Below are 19,752 nucleotides of genomic sequence, written 5' to 3'. Positions count from 1 at the left end.
AATGCAGTTTGATCAAATACCTACTCTGTTACTGAATTTAGTGTGCAGGCATAGTAAAAATTGTTCAAAGGGAAAAAAATTGTGAAAGCTTTGCATCACATTTCCAGCTAGCATATAAAATTTGTTTAACTTAGTAGTGTTTACTCAAGTTTTGTTAAACACATATTTAAATTTCGAAGTCCAGTGGAAAATACCTTAATGATGAGTAGTTTTCACCAAAAGCTTAAGAAATTCTAGTTACATAGTGTGCTGTACGAAACAGACCTCAAGGAAAGGAAATATTATCGCAGCTACCAAAATAAGGTGGTTTGCAAATTGTGTTCCTCACAACTTAGTGTTTATTTCTGTTCTTATCCAGGACCCAAATTCAAAATTTCATAAGCAAATTCTGCATATTAAATACATGACTTTTGCCAAACAACTGTTACATTAAAATAAATCTATTTACATATCTTTAAGTAAAAACCTTTAAAGAAAAACCATATGGTTGTCTTTCCTGTGATTCCTTCCTTACTTTCTTTTCCATTTTCACTGAAAACAAGCAAAAGACAGTGAGAAACCGACAGTCTTTGTAGGGATTGTGGCATTCACTCAAGAGGTAAGCAAGCTATAATTCAGATTAATACTAGCAAATGTTTGTTTACTTAAAATAAAATAGCTTCAACCACAGATATTACACTTCTATTACTCTAAAGTACCCTCTAATCTAGTAATTAAGCTATGAAATAGCATGTAGGAAAAGTAGGTTTAAATTTCCTGAGGCAGAGGAGAGAAATAACTCTGATTTCCCACAGCTGGGGGGAATGATTTATCCCTTGGCCCTACAGGGATGCTGCTTCACCTGGGTGAATCTCTCATCAAACTTTTCTCCCCCCTAAAAGCAACTTGACAAATTCAACACAAATTCACATAAATTTTGGCATTCTAATTGTACATCTTTAAACTGCTATGAATATTTCTCACTCTTCCTCATTCCTACTGGGCAAGTTATGAAAAAGAATTTCATTTATGGTTTATGTATCATTTATGCTTTGAACTTCTATCAATTTTTAAGTGTGACCCGGACTACATATTTTTATATTTTCCTTTTGAGTGGCTGAACCACCTAAACACCAGTTATACAGACTGAAGCAAAAAAACACTTCTGAAAATCCTGCTGCATCTGGACAGTTTGGAAGCTATACAGAGCTTACAAATAGGCTGAACATAGAATACCACATTGCTTGCTTTCCTATACAAACCAAGTTTTAAAGGTCTGCTACTACTGACAAGTTTGATTTGGCATTTTTTAGACTTTGTTTTAAAATAAAAAAAAACCAACCACCATATTAATGCATTTTCAGAATGTTTTGTTTTACTCAGCTAGCTAGTACGACCTTAATTTACACCTTTAAATCACAGTAAAGCTTATCAAATTCTTCCCTGGGCAACAGCATCACCTTTTTAGATGATAAACTACTGAATTATTACCTAATCCAATGCTGAATGTTTTCAGACATAGGATGTTCATAAAATAAAGAATACTGGTAGAACCACTCTGATTGAAACACAGTATTTCATAGGGATGCTGAAAACCATGGGCTATTTTAACAATTACCTAAAAAAAAATAAACTTGTAGAGCTTAGTATTTCAGCAGAAGTCTTTTCAACATCTTAAGAAAAAACAAGAAAGTGGAAAAAATGTCTTTTAGCTCTTATTTTAGCTAGCTGAATTTACTTCTCATTTTCAAATTTTGCATCTTATTTTCAGCTCAATGGAGATATTCTCAGGTACATAAATTTATGGGTTTCAGGTTATTTTTTTGAAAGGAAAATAGTGGGAATGTCAGCTCTTCTCTCTCTACCAGGGATTAAATGCTGTCACATCTTCGCCTATAGATTGTTCCTCCATAAAAGAATAGGAGAGCTCCAGCTGCACTGTTTCTCCTCTCCAACCAAGTATGATACAGATAAGAAGAAATACTTAGTCAAAAAATCACTTATTCCCTTCATGGGGTTTCATTACACTATGAATGGAACACTGTGCCGTAATCAAGCAGCTCACAGCTACGAGAAAACACTTTGCCAACTTCATAGAGATTTGAATAATGACTTCGCTTATCACTTTAGATGAGTTTAAATGTGCTTATTTACATGCATGTGATCCCTGAAATGCTCAGATTTTTTCCTGAACAAACTGCACAAACTTTTTCCTCAAAGATAATTAGATATTTCAAATTAGTTACTCCGGATGGTGCTTTGTGTTTCATTTAATTCCAGCAAGCTTCTAATCTCTCTCACTAGACCGAAAGATGTATTTCATTGTCCATTCCAGTGGCAAATTTCCTAGTTGGTTGAATAAGATTTTCATGCAACGAATTACATTGCATTTCCCTGTACATTTGTTCCCCATTAGGGAAGTACCACTGAGCTGTGTATTATAAAATCTTTTCCGTCAGAGATTTTCCTTTACTGTGAGTATTGATTACCTGTCCTCTTTACAAGTTAAGGCTTGCTTCTACTGACAGTGGAAGAACTCCAACCAGCCATCTAATACTTTATGGTAACAACTAAAATGACCGCAAAATTCTCTGGAGAGTGTCTTTCACCAAACCAGATGAGCTGGCATTGTCTAGGACTAGAGAAACAAGATAACCTTGATGGGTGAACACTGTTTGAATTCCTCTGTCAAAAAAATAGCACTTTTAGCTGAGATTTAACTTACCTTTGACCGCTCTAAGGTGTGGCACATCTAAAGAGTGAAGAAATTCCATGTAATAGCGGCTAGCCTTTTACCAAATGTATTAAATGTGTATCAGCGTTTGTGGCTGAAATTACTAAAACAAAATTTCCTATTTTCTAATATTATCTCAATATCAGTATTGCTGCCAGCTTTCTTTGAACATGTATTACTGTCTTGGTTTGAAAGACAGGTGTCTGCTGAGGAAGGCAGGAGCCTCCCTTGAAATGGAAAATGCAACCCCCTTCCCTCCAAATTATTATAATTTTGAAATTAACGAGCCTTCAGGCAAAGATATGGGGAATACGAATAACAGTTCTTTACTTATATATATATATATATATAACACAAGGCAGGGAAAAAAAAAACAACCCACTGGTTTACACTGACAGAGTCAGAAATACAACCTGACACCCTGTTAGGGTGGCAGTAGCAGTCCGATAAGATGATGGCTGCAGTCCTCCTGAAGCGATGGATGTAGTGCTGTTGAAGCAGCGATCTTGTAAAAGGGTCTGGTCTTCCTCCGAAGGTCCAGTGGTAGGTAGGTAGCTCTTGTCCTCTGGAACTCCAGTGGGGGGAAAAACTCCTCTGGGAATCTAGTGGAAGAAGGCTGCTAGGGTGTTCGAGATCTCAGTTTTTATTTAGCATGGACTGCTTGGCTACTTTCCCCCCGCCCCCCCCCCCCCCCCGAGCGGAGCATCTCACAATGGGATGGGGAGTCGTGAGGCAGTTCCTTGATGGGCCATTAACAGGAGATAGTCCAGGAGCGAATTATCTATAGGTCATGCGATAAGTCATTGTTGTGCCCATTAACAGAAGATAGTCCAGAGGGGGGAGGCAGGGAACACCGCCCCACCTGGTCTCAACAGCTCCTGAAGATGGCAATAGAATACTTTTTTTTTTTTTTTTTTTTTGGCACATTTTACATTGTAACCTAGGACAATTACTTAAAAGCAGATGATGCAAAACAGTTTAAAGATTGCATTGTTTCACTGACTAAGTGTTTAGACAGAATAAAAGTTTCATCCTACTGGATACTTACTTAAATCACTCCTTTGTAAGACTAAGAATTGATGAAAAACAGCTTTCCATGGAAATGCTGTAGAGGTTTATAGTCTCTGTGAACTGCATGCTAGAGTAAATTATGCCTGAACATGTATATCATCACATGTGAGCATGGATGCGGGCCTCAGCAATTGGATTTTCCCTTTCGATATACAAAGGGAAGCTCCTTTCTCCCTGTAATGACTTGCAGAGATCACTTATAGCGTTTGTAGGTTATGAAGCTGAAAGACAAACTGGTTTACATTTTAGTCTGGGTTTTGTTACATTTCTATTATAGGAAACTGATAAAGAAGACAACTCATTGCCTTTTTTATCCCCTTCAGATGGCGCCATGAAAAATGTCCTTAAGTCCATTTGCAGGCTGAGGCTCAGAAATGTCATTCCAGAAAAACATGATCGCCTTGTAAGAGTGAGAGCTGATCAAAAGCACAGGTTTGTGCTAATGGTACTTAGTCTATCAGGGGTCCTCAGTGGCCAAGAGACTGAGACACAAACATTGCAGACCCCTAAGAGGGAGAAGAAATTAAGCAGTTGCATGGAAGGTGCTGGGAGGGTACATTTGACACTTGTACTCTGTGGAAGTCAATCTACCTTAACTAAGAATTTTCACTATGCCTTTATTTTAAACAGTTTCTGTATTTGTCTTTGTGGGTTTTGAATATTTTTTTTTTTTTTAAATACTGTTAGCTTGGAAGTATCTGCGTTACTCTTTTTATGCTCTTCATAATATCTGGTCTTTGTTGCAATTGGCCTACATTTCTCTTATCATGCTTTAGCAAATGTTAAAATCTTCTCAAGCAGGCTGAGTACATACACATTTGGTCTGATTTTGATACCTAATAGGAGACTTAAGGGGAACAGACTGCTGACTGTAGCTTATGTACTTATTTCTGTCAGCAGGAGCTGACAGACAACTTAATATTCAAACTTTCAAAGTAAATTCAAAGTTTGACATGGCAACTGAACAATAGCAACCGAACAATGAAACATTGCCTACAAGTCAGTTTGAGTACATTAACAGAACACAGAAAAGATGGGAATTGACAAAAGAACTTGATGTTCCTCCAGGAGTTTTCCATTATTACGATGCAAAGCCAAAGACAACACAGTTGGACAATAAATGGAAAGATAACTTATATGGACCTTGAATCATAATTCGAGTGGTAGTTTTACAATGCAGATGAGTTCTTTGCTAAACCTTTTGCAGCCCAGTTGCAAACAAAAACATGGTGATGATCTTTGCCTCACCAAGCTGAGCTGCTCTTCCCCACTGCATTCTTTATTCAAGTCCTGCTGCTTGACCCATCACTCTGGGACTAGCAGCATCGCTTCCTTCCACTTTTGACTGCAGCTGATATTTCCTCACCTTCTTTATCTCCAGCTCCCTCCTTACCCCCTGGGGTGCTTGTCTGCATCTACTGACACGGAGCTACCAAGCCTGTGTGGATTGTGATGACCCTTCCCAGAACTATTTGGGGTGTCTGCTCCATGTTACCTAGAATTTCCAAAGGCATTTATTTGGCTTCTGCACCTCTCCTGCAGCATGAGTACTGCAACCCGTACTGCCTCTGAGAGGCACATCTCTCCAATCGCTAATCACTGCTGTAATTAACTGCTTGAATATTTTCACATCAGAATTACATCTGATAAGATACACAAACCATTAAGAATTTCTACAGGATGAAAAAAAGCACATTAAATAAAAAGCTCATGCCCTTGGGAGAACTGCATGCAAAGCTCTCACAAATTACCAGAGTGCATCCATGAGAGGGGAAAAAAAAAAAAAGTTTTCTACAGCAGTTAGAAAAGCAGGATTTAAAACGAACAAACAAAAAACCCCACCCCAACAAAATCCACAAAACAATAACCAGACGAGGATCACAGTCAGAGACATAAAAACGTTTCAGCTTTGCTTGCAAAGTTGGATAGCAAGGCATCAGGCAACGAGAAACATCTTGGCTAATGAGAGAGGGGGTGACAAAATGTGTAAGCAGTGGGGAAAGTGAGATTTAAGGAAGTGGATTAAAATGAAGGAAAAGTAGCCTATGAGCATAAAAGGTAGAAAACAGGTCAAGACATATTTGTTAGAAAAGAATTAGTGAAAATTAGTACCATGAGGCCTAAATCAGAGGCCTTCTGGAACTTTTCATTTCAGAATGAAAAGTTACAGAGGGGAAAAGAAGTTTATGGAACTGAGTCATTCACATAAAAGCTATGAGGACTTCTTGGGTGCACTTGGCAGCAATGAGAATGTGCAGTTTATTCCACTATTATGGGAACATTGAGTTCAGTTTCCTGCTCAAGGAAACATTTGTGCACTTACTTTAATGGGACTTGGGCACGTGTTTAAGCACTCCTCAAAAGGGCTTGGGGCTTATTACAATGAAAAGAGACTTTATTGTTTCTGAGGTTTTTAAGATCCTGAGACTTTACAGTTAAAACAGTTTTTATTAAAATAGTGAATACAATGAAATTTTGCAGTAGAGGAAGAAATCTACCTTTCAATGCAAACTGTGTTTTTGCAGCTACAGCTCTGCCATATTCATTGCTAAGGAGTCTTGGAGTTAATGAAATTTTGTGAAGGTGTTCAGTTGTGTCTGTATCAGGGTATCTTCAGGAAAAAAGCATTATTTATATACTTAACCACTGAAGCAAGAAGTAAATCCCATTTTAAAGCTAAAAATATGGTTAAAATACATTTTTTCTTTCTCTTAAATTGTACATAGATTCAATCACATGCATCTACAACTTTGTTCACAGAATTCAAACTCAGTCAAATGGGGTTCTTACCTACATAGACTTTTCTGTCCTGAGATACTTCCCTTGTTTCAGCAAGATAAGGAAATCTGGAAAACTTTTTCTCAAATTATCTGCTGGTGAAGCTCAATGGTAGAATGCCATTCCTCAGCCAAGGCCAGCCCACATGCTCTCTTTTAAGCCCAGCACAGAAAGTCAGAGGACTTCTCTGAGGTGACCAGTCAGTCAGTACTGTACCAGCCTTTACAGCATTTTAAACTGAACCTTAAACTAAAGATGATACTTCACAGGACAAGTGTGTTTGTTATTACACCTCATTAAAGAAACAGGGACAAGTACAGTTTGTATCCATTTCAGATGTGAACTGGAGCTAAGAATAGAGGCTAAACATAAAGGCACAACAGAAAGGAAATCCAACAGCCACAGCAGCACTGATGGGAGATTTGAAGATAATGTGGCAGAACAACTCTTGTGTAGAGGGAGAGCAGAGGCCGGACAGAGTGGGGACTGCAATGGGGAAGCCAGCATAATGGGAGGGATTTTCCTGAGTGGGTGACAAATTCCTTCTTTAAGAAGGGAAGTCTTGCCCCCCGATCCTCCTCATCACTGAGCCACCATGGTCATATATAAAAGAGCAGATATAATCTCTACCTAGATTTTGGCTAGTAAAAATTATCTTCTAAGGTTCTTTAATGGGAAACATAACACACGGGTTTCCTTTTTAATTAAATATTAAGATTGCATAAGAAATCAAACTTAATTTTCATAATCTGGCCTTCAATTATAGATATTTGCCTTAAGCAAGCACAAAAGAGGACTTTTGGATTTCAATACTATAGCAGGAATAGCAGACAATACAAAGGATATGAACCACAGCTTTACAGTCCTGGTTTTCAGATTAATCTTACAGTCTTTATTTAAATATAGTTTTGTTCAGTAGAAGCTAAGAAATGGTTAAAAGTCTGTTTCAGTTTTCTGCCACTAGAAATGTTCAATGCAATGAAAGTCTGTAATGGATGTCAAGAGCTCCCATTGCTGCTCTTTAGTGCAGAGAAGAACAGCGCAAAGTGACAACAACCTTCCACAGAATTCAATAATGCAGTAAAAAAAAAAAAAAAAAATCAAAAACCCTGAGTCCACTTTTGCATTAAATTAGCCTCACAGCAGCAAATCCCAGTAAAAGCAAAATACATATATATTGACTTTATACATGAGTACTTCATAGTTCAAACAAAGATTGATGAATATGTAACTGTAAGAACTACTTGCTGTGTGCAACAGAAAACAAATCATCACCACACTGAGGTATATTTATTATTTAAGGGTCTCTGCTTTTTTCAAGGAATTTCAAGTGAGCTTACATATTTTAGGAAAGTAAAATCATTAAGCAAGACTGTAATATTCCCTTTCTATTTCAAGAATAGATTGAACTTAAAATAGCTCTATAAAGAGGTGCAGAAGGAAAACACACTGCTCAATTTAATGTATTTAGATTTCTTACGAATTTAAATGCATAATTATTTATGAACTTCGCTCAAATTTAATGTTTGAACTTGCTAGTAAATTGTCTTTTGTCCAAAAAGGTTAAAATGTTTTCACCTTCCTTCTGACACAGTTTTGTGAATTTACTCTCAGCTCTCGCACTATAAATCCATCAATATGTTTTGCTTTAACTGGCAGACTGAGCAAAGAGACGAAAATCTTCATTGGCTGACAGAGAATTAAACTACAGGTTTTTATGCTTAACAAAGTTCTGCTCGGATCAGTGCTGGAAAAATAGCACATGTGGACAGTTTGTTCTCTGGCTGCCCTATAGATACACAGACCTCCACCTTCACTATGTCTGTAAATCCAATACCCTTCATATGAATAAAAGCCACAAAACTGGATTTAGAAAGACCTCTACCATTCATGTAAATATTTGCAAATAGGCAAATTGAATTTGTTACGGTGACTGCCACACATTATCACATGAAGCTGTTCAAATTTACCACCCATGTAACTGTGTCCAGTGCCTAAGAAAGCAACTCCGCACTGCCTGAGACAGACAGCACAAGTCCTGAAGCAGAGCAAGGAACTGCTTGTGCTACGGCAGCTTCCTCAAGCATAAGGGTAGAAAAAGGCCACCAAACACCCTCTTTGAGTGGGCTCTGGCTGCCCACTGTCCCCATCTTTATCTATCAGGTAGATCAACCTTGCCAGAATGGTTAAATTACAAGAAAGTTCAGTGTTGGTTCCAGGTTCCACCTAACGAAATATATAAAACTATAGCCACTGACTAAAATACAGGTCTTTACATTTCTAATGTTAACAGACTTTAAATTTGAATGCCCTTAAATGTCTTCCCTATCTGAGCTGAAGCCAGATCACAGGTATGCATTCTTTAGCCTCAACCTTCCACAAGATCCCCTCTGGCTTATAGAGAAGTGCAATAACCAGCCAAGTTCTAGCCCATTGTTCAGCATTATTGTACAAATGTTATTTTTGGTAGTGAGCACACAGTTTTCTTACAGTGCAACAAACATTTGGTAAGAAATTTATAATTTCTTTCTCTAAAGCAGACATGGAATAGCGTTGAAAGGTCTCAGATTTGCAGTAAATGAGTTTTCAAAAGACTTTTCTTATTGCACAGATACATTTTCTTGTTATTCATTCTCCAGAAGATACTTTGACATAATATTGAAAGTCAACTGTGTGGCTGTGCCTGCCTATTAGCATAGCTTCAACAATGTGCATCAACAGGAAGCTGGAATGAACAGAGCTCATCTCTTTTACATGCTCCTCCCTGCAGAGTGCCTACAAGTTTCCTGCCAGTGCCCCAATCTGTTGTTCAAGATTATTAAAGTATAGCTGGAAGGCGGAAAAGCTTAACTGCAACACATGAAGGAGAAGAAGACAAGGCAGGGGAAGAGTATTATAATAGCATTAGAAAGCAGTGAAGGGCAGGTAAAGCAGACCTTCCAAAGAAAGCAAGGTAAGAATAGAGAAATTAAGTGTTCAATAAGAGCAGAAAGATTAAAACAGCTAAGTACAAAATCATCTGCAAAAGAAATGCAAAGCAAAATACAACACATGAAGGCACCGAATTACGCAAGATTGGCAAAAGGAGCAAAGAAGAAAAATATCAACAAACTTGCAAAAAAAAATTATTTGGCTGTCTGCTCACAAACTGTAGGAAAAGAAACAACCAACAACTGCAAGATTTACAACACTAACAAGTCTGACAAAAGGAAAAGCCATAACCAGCCTTCCCTCAGAATGATTGCAGAAGAGCAAGGAAATAAATTCTGGCACAATGAAGTGTTCTATGGCACTTCTCTCACATTTAAAGCCCTTAATAACAATGAATTCCTACAATGAAACAGACAAAGTCCCAGTGATCTTTTGAAGATGTTTCAGTGCAAGATCGGTTCACACCTGGAGCTCTGTGTAAAAAATGCCAGGATCTTGCAGCTGCCTTTAAAATCATACAGGTATGTCTGTCTTAATTTTGCCAGCTTTCGACCAGAAAACTTCCTATTTTTTTCCTTTATTTCCCATGTCACTGAACTGACATAGCCGTTTGACACCATGCCAACAGAGTTTACTCCACTTGAGGCCAAGCCTGCACAGCCACCTTTCCCATCCATGCAATCTCTTCACCAGCTGCTACAGCCATGCAGCAGCTTGGCACATACAGTGGGCTTTCTACATCCCCTCCGTGACTACATCAAGTCAGCATTTTAAGCTAAAAACAGACTCTTCCACCAGGACGGCAACAGCTAATTAAGGGCACAGTGTCAACAAATGTTTTTTGTGGACCCATTATTACGTTGTAGGTTGTGCCATCTCCTTCACCAGAGTAAATGGGTAATTAATGTATCAGCAGATCTTGAAGCACTCTATACTAACAGTTGTTAGGTAGCCTCCCAAGACATGCTAACAAGAGAAGAGATTTGCAGCCAGCTGAAAATACAAGGGCAGGTGCTTCAGTTTCTAACGCAGGGTGTGAATCTGCCCTTAGGGCTGAAGAGATGCTGTGCTGGATGTGTACATTCTAAAAAAAAGCAAAGACCTGATACTCTGAAGAGCAGTAATTTAAAAAAAATCTTGTACATGTCGGATTCTAACTCTCATTTTTTTCGATCACCCTTGTATAACTAGTCTAACTTTCCTGACTTGCCCTCCTAGCAATTCTATACCACTCCTGATTTTACTCTGGTGTAAGCAAGATCAATTGCCCATCACTAATTCAATAATTTTCATCCCTTAAAGGCCCATTTCACTGGACACCCTATTTTTTTTTTTTCTATTGTTATAGAAATTGCAATTCATCTCTGACACTCAAATTGTACCTGCAGAAAGGTCAATCTATTCCTCATTAATTAATAACTATTATTACTTATGGCTTTATCAGGAGTTCTGCTTTCTAATTTTTCATAAGGCTTTTGAACTTGCAGTGTTTATAGAAACAGCTTTCATACAACTATCAGGTCATCCACGTTAACAAAGGAATTGTCCTGAAAGGCATCCCTTCCAACCTGTGAAAAAAGGGAGCTAATCGACGTCAAGTTAAAGCACGTTTACTTGCACTACCGCAAAATTGACATGGACACTCATGACTGTTGAACACGCCAGCTGAAATTCTTTTCCGACAGCAAGTTTATGAAAAGTTACATGTGTATGAAGTAGAACCTCCTTTTCTTTTTATATTAATGTTAAGACGATGAAGAACATAAAAAGTAATTGGAATTAGAGTGTATTCCAGTATCTAAGCCATAATGAAAAAGACAGAAATTTAAATAAGAAAATGGTGTTAACTGCAAACACAGAATTTCAGTTTCACCAAATCATGAAGCTCTGGATACAAGAGATGGCAGGTGGTTCAATACTGTGGTGAGTTGACCCTGGCCAGATGCCAGGTGCCCACCAAAGCCACTTTATCACTCCCCCTCCTCAACTGGACAGGGGAGAGGAAAAAAAAATATAACAGGCTTGTGGGGTTAAGATATGGACAGGGAGATCACCCAACATTTACCATCATGGGCAAAACAGACTCGACTTCAGGAAAAAGTAATTTATTACCAATTAACTCAGAGAGGAGTAATGAGAAATAAAACCAAATCTTAAAACACCTTCCCCCCCATCCTTCTTTCCCGGGCTTAACTTTGATCCCGATTTCTCTCACTCCTCCCCTGCAGCGGCGCAGGCGAGGAACAGGGAATGGCGTTTGTGGTCAGTTCATCACTCTGTTGTTCCTGCCATTCCTTCCTCCTCAGGGGGAGGATTCCTCACACGTTTCTCCTGCTCCAATTGGGGTCGCTCTCACAGGAGAAAGTCCTCCATGACTTCTCCAGCATGAGTCTTCCCATGGGTTCAGTTCTTCATGAACTGCTCCAACGTGGGTCTCCTTCATGGGGTGCAGTCCTTCAGGAACCGACTGCTCCAGCGTGAGCCCCCCTCACGGGATCACTAGCAGCAAACCTGCTCCAGCGTGGGCTTCTCTCTCTCCACGGGCCACAGGTCCTGCCAGGAGCCTGCTCCACTGCAGGCTTCCCACGGGGTCACAGCTTCCTTCAGGTATCCACCTACTCCGGCGTGGGGGCTCTCCACAGGGTGTAGGCAGTCATCTGCTCCACCGCCCATGGACTGCAAGGGGACAGCCTGCCTCACCATGGTCTTCACCACAGGCCGCAGGGGAATCGCTGCTCCAGCGCCTGAAGCATCTCCTCCCCCTCCTTCTTCACTGACCTTGGCGTCTGCAGAATGTTTCTCTCACATATTCTCACTCCTCTCACTCGCTGCAATTACTGCTGCACAATAACTTTTTCCCTTTCTTAAACACATTATCACAGAGGCGAAAAACACTGTCGCTGATTGACTCGGCCTTGGCCAGCAGCGGGTCCGTCTTAAAGCCAGCTGTCATTTTCTGTATCTAACATAGGGGAAACTTCTAGCAGCTTCGTACAGAAGTCACCCCTGTAAGCCCCCCGCTACCAAAACCTTGCCACTCAGACCCATTACAAATACCTTTAATCAGTGCTGTAAACATTGATCTGGTTTCTGGTCAAGGACTTGCAGAATAGTTTTTTTCTAGTTACAGTTCAATTAAGTTTGTACCAGTTCAGCTTAAATATGTGTCATTTTAACAGTGGGTAACACTGCTTGATTCACTGGCCTGAAGTCATCTAGGAGCACAGCACAGGCATCAATGGTTTTTGTGCTTAAGGCTAGTGTGCAGCAACAGATGGAGAAGTGCAACCCAAGGCACCCAAATCTAGACTACAGTTTGCAGCAGGGAACTCACATAGGCAGGGTGGCATGTATGAGTTAGGTGCAATCGAACAAGCTAGAAGATAACATAAGCAAAACCAGTCCCTGGATGCTGTTGCATTATTTGAACATGGATGAAATTGGCTGAACCAAAGCATCAGTGGATTTTTACCCTCAGAGTATTCTGGGCATGGGTTGAAACAGGTTTGCATGACTTCTTGCAGTGTTTAGCTTTCCTAAACCTGATGAAGATTTCATGATGCTCTGGTGGTCTCTACACCTCCCACTACCACAAAGAACAGAAGTTAGGATATTTCAGGTTAAAGGCCCAATTCCCCTTGCATTTGTACAGAAAATATTTTTGTGTTCAAATTAAAAGTCCACCCTCCTCAGAGGGATCCAGCTAAAGAATAGAACCAGCACATATGCAGAATGGGAACTGCTCTCACTTGTGCAGGCTTAGCTTACAGTCACAGGTAGTTGACATGCAGAGGTGAGGCCACTGGTGGAGCAAAGCATGCCCATGTTCACGACACACGAACGCTGCCTACTTGACCTCACTGTCCACAGACTTGCAGAGGGAGGTACGCGCTCAGGCCCTGCTCTACTATGCACCTTAATGAAAACAACTTCAGGGAACTATAGAAGATAATTAAAACCTGAAAGAAGCATGTAACCTGTCTGACAATAGAATTTCTCTAGAATAATTATTTATGAGAGGAAATACCTAAGAGATGTGAATGGGACTCTTGCTCAGGCTGTGTCACATCTGAGTTTCTCAAAGAAAACAACCTTATATTTGCTTTTGTTACGTCTTCCAGTTATTATGGTAAATATTCCTACAACTCCCAGTTACTCTCAATTATTATGATAGGGAAAAATCAGCACAGAAATCTTATGCGCAACAAGACCAGTTGTAAGAAAAAGATATTTTTATCGGTTTGGTGGAAGAACTGCCATGACTCTAATGCCACCAGAAGGATAATAGAAGGAGGAATTATTCGTTTACTTTTTATTGCATCATTATTGCATGTAAATGCTACTGTTACTGCTTCAACGCCCAGCTTCATTGCATACAATGAACCGAAGCCACACAGCATTGAAAATGTGATATATTAAAGTAATGGATACAGCAATGTACAATGTGTATTCTGAGAAGTTATAAATGCTCTATCAATTATTTATTCCCCGCTGCAGTTTACTGCAACATAAAAGTATAATAAAACTACCTGCAAGAGGTATATGTTAAAATCTGATAATGATATTTTTAGAGGGATTTTCATACTAAGTGTGAAAAAATAAACACCTTCAAGGCAATAAAAAGTATTACAGTACAACTTTTCTTCGGTGTGAAAAATACAGACAACTGTTCTTTTCTTACCCAGGCATCAGAGGAAATAATTACGAAGTTTTGCCTATTTCTAACAAGTGGTATTCTTTAAAGTTTCACTAGCTCTTGGACAATTGAATATATCTATTATAGGAACAGTGACTGCACCACTGATAATCATCTTTTATAGCACCACATTTTAACTTGTTGCTATTACGAATCAAATAGATCACCAAATTCTGCCTCCATCCCTACAAAGCGCGTAACAAAAAACTGAATGGGCTTCTACACTAAAACTGGCACACACCAGTGATTCTCCAGTGTACCTCCTTACTCTAGGCATAACTGAAAAGACTAACTCCTACCCTATATGCACAAGATTATGAAAAGAGCTTTCAAATGAGGAAACAAATTGCTTCAGATTTCCTTGCTAAAGCATAGCCCCAAAAATTTCACAGGCATGAGGAAAACACTGGCTAAAGTTTGTTTAAATTGCGTTCAAGACCACAAATATGGAAAATATTCTCAGCTTGCTTTTCCCAGACAAATTGTGAATAAACACACTTTCCTCACTTGAGGAAGCATGTAGCAGTGGATAGGCCTTCCATTCGTTTCCTCACTTATTTCATTATTTGTACTACAAATACCTTTTTTTCTCTTCTCCACACTGCCTACACTGGCTCTTTGAAAAAATAATTTGAATATCTTAGTTTACTTTTTATTCCTTTCACTATTGCTTCACTGCTCTGCTAAGTAACTTTGCAGTTCGATATCCAATATTCATGAAAGGGAACTAAACAAGCAAACTGGTTTTGCAGCAGAAAAACTTTCTGATACATCACTTACCACCCACGGTTTGTCGCAGAAGTTATAGATTGATTCCAGGGAGTTGACACTGGGGATGCCTGCGTACTGCATTCCAATGATCAAGTTACGGAAATCTTCATTTTCTGCCATACTAAATGAATGTTGTCGAATGAGGACGAAATCAGGCCTGAATGACCTAAATAGAAAAAGATACATTGCTAATAGTCAATGATCAAATTGTTTTTCCTTCAACAGCAAAAGCTTAGAAGTGAAAAATGTCTAGCTGATGGATAGAAAAGTACTAGAAGAACACTCATAAAAAAGGTAAATGCTACAAGGTGGAAAGAATTATTAAGGCTTTATAAAAATCTGTATTGTATAATTTCTTAACTGCTTGACTGTTCAGAAAACACCATCATCCAGTCAATAATGTGACTCCATTAAGAGGAGAGACAAATTATGATGGCTTTTAAGGTTTTTTTCCCACCGTAAGATAAATCATATCTATAAATTCTGAGTATGTTCTTTGTTTGTGTAGACCAGATACTCAGCAATGACAATCATAAACAAAGCAGGCAAATCTCTTCACCAGAAACTTAAGCTTCTTGGGAACAATTTTTTTTTCACAGCTATCATCCTACTGTTTTAAAAGCAGTAAGAGACAAAGCAACACCACTCCTTGCAAAAGGAATACCATAATCAGAGATAACCATAATTAAACTTTTGATAAAGACACTTGTCAGAATGAATTTCTAAACTTACAACTGCACATTTTTTTCTCTTTCTCTCTTGTATCTAACCAGGATTTCCCCTGTTGTGACTTCCGTGGTTACCTGTCCTATCACCATGTACCTTTGAGAGAAATCTGACACCATCTTCACCTTACTCAAACCCTGACATTTAGTTACTGAAGAAAGTTCTGGAAAACAGAAGACATAATGCAACAGGACAGAGACACCAGGACAGGGGCAATTAGCTCCTAAACTTGACTGTTGAAAGAGTCCCCTATGTATTCAAATTTTATAGGTGGAAAAAATACTGACTAGCTTGCAGCTATCAACCTCCCGAAAGAGGCATAACTGCAGGGTAAATTAAATTAGTCTAGTAAATGAGTGTAATCATTTACATGTCTTAAATAAATACAAACTGTATACTGGAGTGAAAAATTCTGAAGGTTACAAAACTATTCAGAAATATCACTCTAGTAAAAGAAAACAAAACCACAACCATCAAAATTCATGTTAAAATTGCATAAACAGTTTTGAGATTCCAGTCTGAATGCAGTAGTCAAAGTATATTAGCTGGATTCTGAAGGTGGCTTTCAAATGTAATGCATGATTTGGCCAAAGCAACATTATAAAGATTTGCTGTCAAGAGTCATTAAAATGGCACTGTAGAGCAACGGTCAAAACTTGTAAAGAAATGCTTGCCTTCAACAAGTTTCCAAAAAATTATCTGTAGCATAGTTCTGAGAATTTGTGATCTAAGTTTCATGGTGGTGTGCTGAGTGTTTGAAATAAGGAAATTGAATTTACTAGCACAGCATAATACTTAGAGGACTAATGATGCCTTAATCAGAATTGCAGACCACTCAGTGACAGAGACCCTCTCTATCATTTGAAATAGTGCTAAGGGGATTACACATCAACTCAAAGACAGCACTGTGTTTTTAAATAAAAGTAAAGAACAGAAAGTGCCCTTTAAAATACAGATTTACAGATGAAATAATTGGGGAACTGAAGGAATGTACTTTTTAAAAAACAAAACCAAAAATAATAGATTTTGCTTTGCAAAAAATCCTTAAAGGAACACGATACATTTACATAATTGTTCTAGTTCTGTAATTACCACTGGACAGAATGACTGTGTATACAGAAGAAGGTCATGAGAAAAATTGTAATCCTGGCTCAAGCACTTGTAAGATCCAAAATCTCAGCATTATGTAACATGAGATATAATTTTTCATGATTTGGTTTTCATTCACAAAAACAAAACAAGCAGGTGCCTGGTTTTCCTCCTAAACTAAGGCAGCAAAATTTTGTCATCAAAGTTGCTATGATTTTCATAGAAATCATTCAGATAGAATCATAGAATCATTCAGATTGGAAAAGACCTTTGAGATCAAGTCCAGCCATCAACCCTACTCTACCAAATACACCCCTAAACCGTATCTCCAAGCACCACACCTAAATGACCTTTAAACACATTAAGGGATGGTGACTCAACCATCTCCCTGGGCAGCCTATTCCAATGCCTGACAGCCCTTTCAGTGAAAAAATTTTTCCTAATGTCAAGCCTAAACCTACCCTGGTGCAGCTTGAGTCCATTCTCTCTTGTTTTACCATCAATTATACTAATATTTTGCTCACAAATCTATGATACAAGGTCATTTCGGACCCCACATCAATAACACAACAGACTTTTCTCCTCAGAATTCAAAATTTATGCCTTCTTAGTAATAGCCCCACAGTTCATATTCAATATGAACTTTGATACCAGTGAGACCAGCAGTTTCTCCCATCTCTCTTGATGGTTGAGACAGACAGAAACAAAGGAATGTGCCACACATCCTATTGTCTGACCCATATTTAACACTAGATTTCAAAACAAGTTTCTTACCAGCTGAACATGTAAAGTAATATCCATCAGCAACTCTGCATTCCTTAGTGACACACGAAGCAAGTTCCAAGCTTCAGGCAACTCACTTCACAAACTGACTAGGCTTAAAGTAACATAAAGACTAGCACTTATCTGAAGATACAGAACATTAATGAAAAATACTTCTGTTTTTCAAAAATATTCTGTATCTTCACATAAGTTATCACAGAAACAGAGCACTGCTCTCCCATAGTGTCTGCATATCCTTCTCACACCAGAAAGCATGCACACTGATGAAGATATCTCACACAAATTCGAGTGAAACTTTTTTACCATGCTTTCTCATAAACTGCAAATACACATCTATGTAGATGCTATTTTCTGGAGGCTCCCAACTCACATTAAGTATTGACATGTTTTGATGCTAATTTGGCCTCAGTATTTTTGTTCTGTTTGGAAAATTCTCTACAGAAAAGCCACTAAGGAGCAGCGATCAAGATTTCCTGGGTCCAAAACTTCTGTCGTTGGGAAAAGAAAAAAAGTCCAACTAACAAAAAACCCTAAAAAAAATATAAAATCTCTACTCTAAGGAAATAATCTTGTGGATTTGGCATAAGTGGTTGTTGTATTACTCTGCAGTGTTTTTAGAACACACAAGACATTAAACAGTTGTGTGTTTTAAAGCACAAAGTACATTTATTTTCCATAATTTTTTTCTGATTTTTTTTCTCACATGAATGAATAGAAATTTTAAATCTTTTGTTTTGACAGATGTTGTGCAAAAACACAAAGATATAAGACATGTTGTATGTTGTCCAGCTCCCTGAACTCCTACTCTTGCCTAAAGATAAACACAAGTAGTAAACTACCAGGTCACCGTTAGTGGCTTGATCTACCTTTCTGAATGCAATTGCTCAGCCGAACAACTGCTACACTTAACTCACACTTCCGTGCACTGGTGAAAATAGGAGTAATTCCACAAATCAGACAAAATAGAGGACTGCCTGAAATAACTTTGCTAAAACTTACTTAAGCTTTTATTTTGCCCAGATGTACCCCTGTTTTCTCCCCTTAAATTTACAGGGCTGTTGATGACCTCACTGAAAAAAAAAAAGGTAAAATTACCCTGCTTCCAATTGGAATAATCCTTTTTGGACAAAACAGCCTATTGGCTGTTGAGATTGGGAAATCTCAAGCTTTTAAATTGAAATCTTTCAAACAGACAGTGATATTCCAGTAACTGTCTTGAGAGAAGTGCTATGATTTAGCCTGTTTCAATGGAAAATATTCAACATTGGAAATAAATGCTGCTCATCTGGAAAGGTCTGGCACGTACAAAATCACCAAGACTGTCTTTATTTCTGAAGCAAAGTTAAGACGCAAATCAACAACCCTAAATCCCAGTCTTGTATTCTTTATACCAGACTTCATTCCCGTCTTAATCAAATGTATCTTTCCTGTGACCAAAATGGGGAGAGACTTCCTTCCTGTCACAAACAGGACTTACTGCACTCATCAGATACTTTATCTCCTGACCTTCATGCCAGTGACTGAGGGGTGTTGTATCAGTCAAAATCCCTATCACACATATAAAAGAAATCATTCAGTACCTTCCACATGCATACATTAAGCCACTTACTGCTTTTTGCTGTTATTCTACTTAGCTTCTCTTACCTGACAACTTTAGTGCCATTTCGAAATACTTGGATATCTACTGCATAATTGCCATCAGCATGGGCTATCAAGTTGATTTCTGAAAATTCTGCCTATGAAAAGAAGACTCACATTAGTCAGTCTGGTTGTCCTTTATTTTCCTAAATCCCTTCTTTTGTGTATTAGTATCTGAACTGACAATATACATTTGGAATATAAAGAGTACTAAGAGGATATTAATCCAACAGTATTTGCCGCGTATAACACATCACATTTGAAAAAAATTCAATACAAAGAAAGCAAAAAGTAAAAAACTTTATGAAAAAGGGCTATGGGGCAGGAAAGAAGTGAATTTCCTCATTCACATCTGCATAGCAGTATAGAGATTATATTTTTGCCTTGTATGGTGTTATCACAGATTAATACAGACCCAATAAATATGTGAAGTTTTGAAGAAAATAGTACAATAGCAATGTTAAAATAACTATGACAGAGTATTTTCTTATAACATTTAGCATCTCTTCATATACTTTACTCCTTTCTATTTCCTTTATGTTAATTTACTTTTCTT

At 38.2% G+C, this 19,752-nt stretch overlaps 1 protein-coding gene across 1 annotated transcript in view; it reads right to left on the bottom strand.

The window, feature by feature from the left end:
• The window catches only part of SYN2 (synapsin II), a 188,545-nt gene that overhangs the window by 101,798 nt on the left and 66,995 nt on the right, over positions 1–19,752 (bottom strand). The window contains exons 3-4 of the mRNA XM_086469933.1: positions 19,203–19,294; positions 14,970–15,126 (exon numbers count right to left, since the gene is read on the bottom strand). Of these exons, the coding sequence (XP_086326059.1) occupies positions 14,970–15,126; positions 19,203–19,294 (249 nt within the window). The remainder of the gene's footprint in view (positions 1–14,969; positions 15,127–19,202; positions 19,295–19,752) is intronic.

This window comes from Leptosomus discolor, chromosome 9 (genome assembly GCF_034619465.1).
Source record: "Leptosomus discolor isolate bLepDis1 chromosome 9, bLepDis1.hap2, whole genome shotgun sequence".
Lineage (NCBI taxonomy): Eukaryota > Metazoa > Chordata > Aves > Leptosomiformes > Leptosomidae > Leptosomus > Leptosomus discolor.
This window is presented reverse-complemented; position numbering and strand designations above follow the sequence as displayed.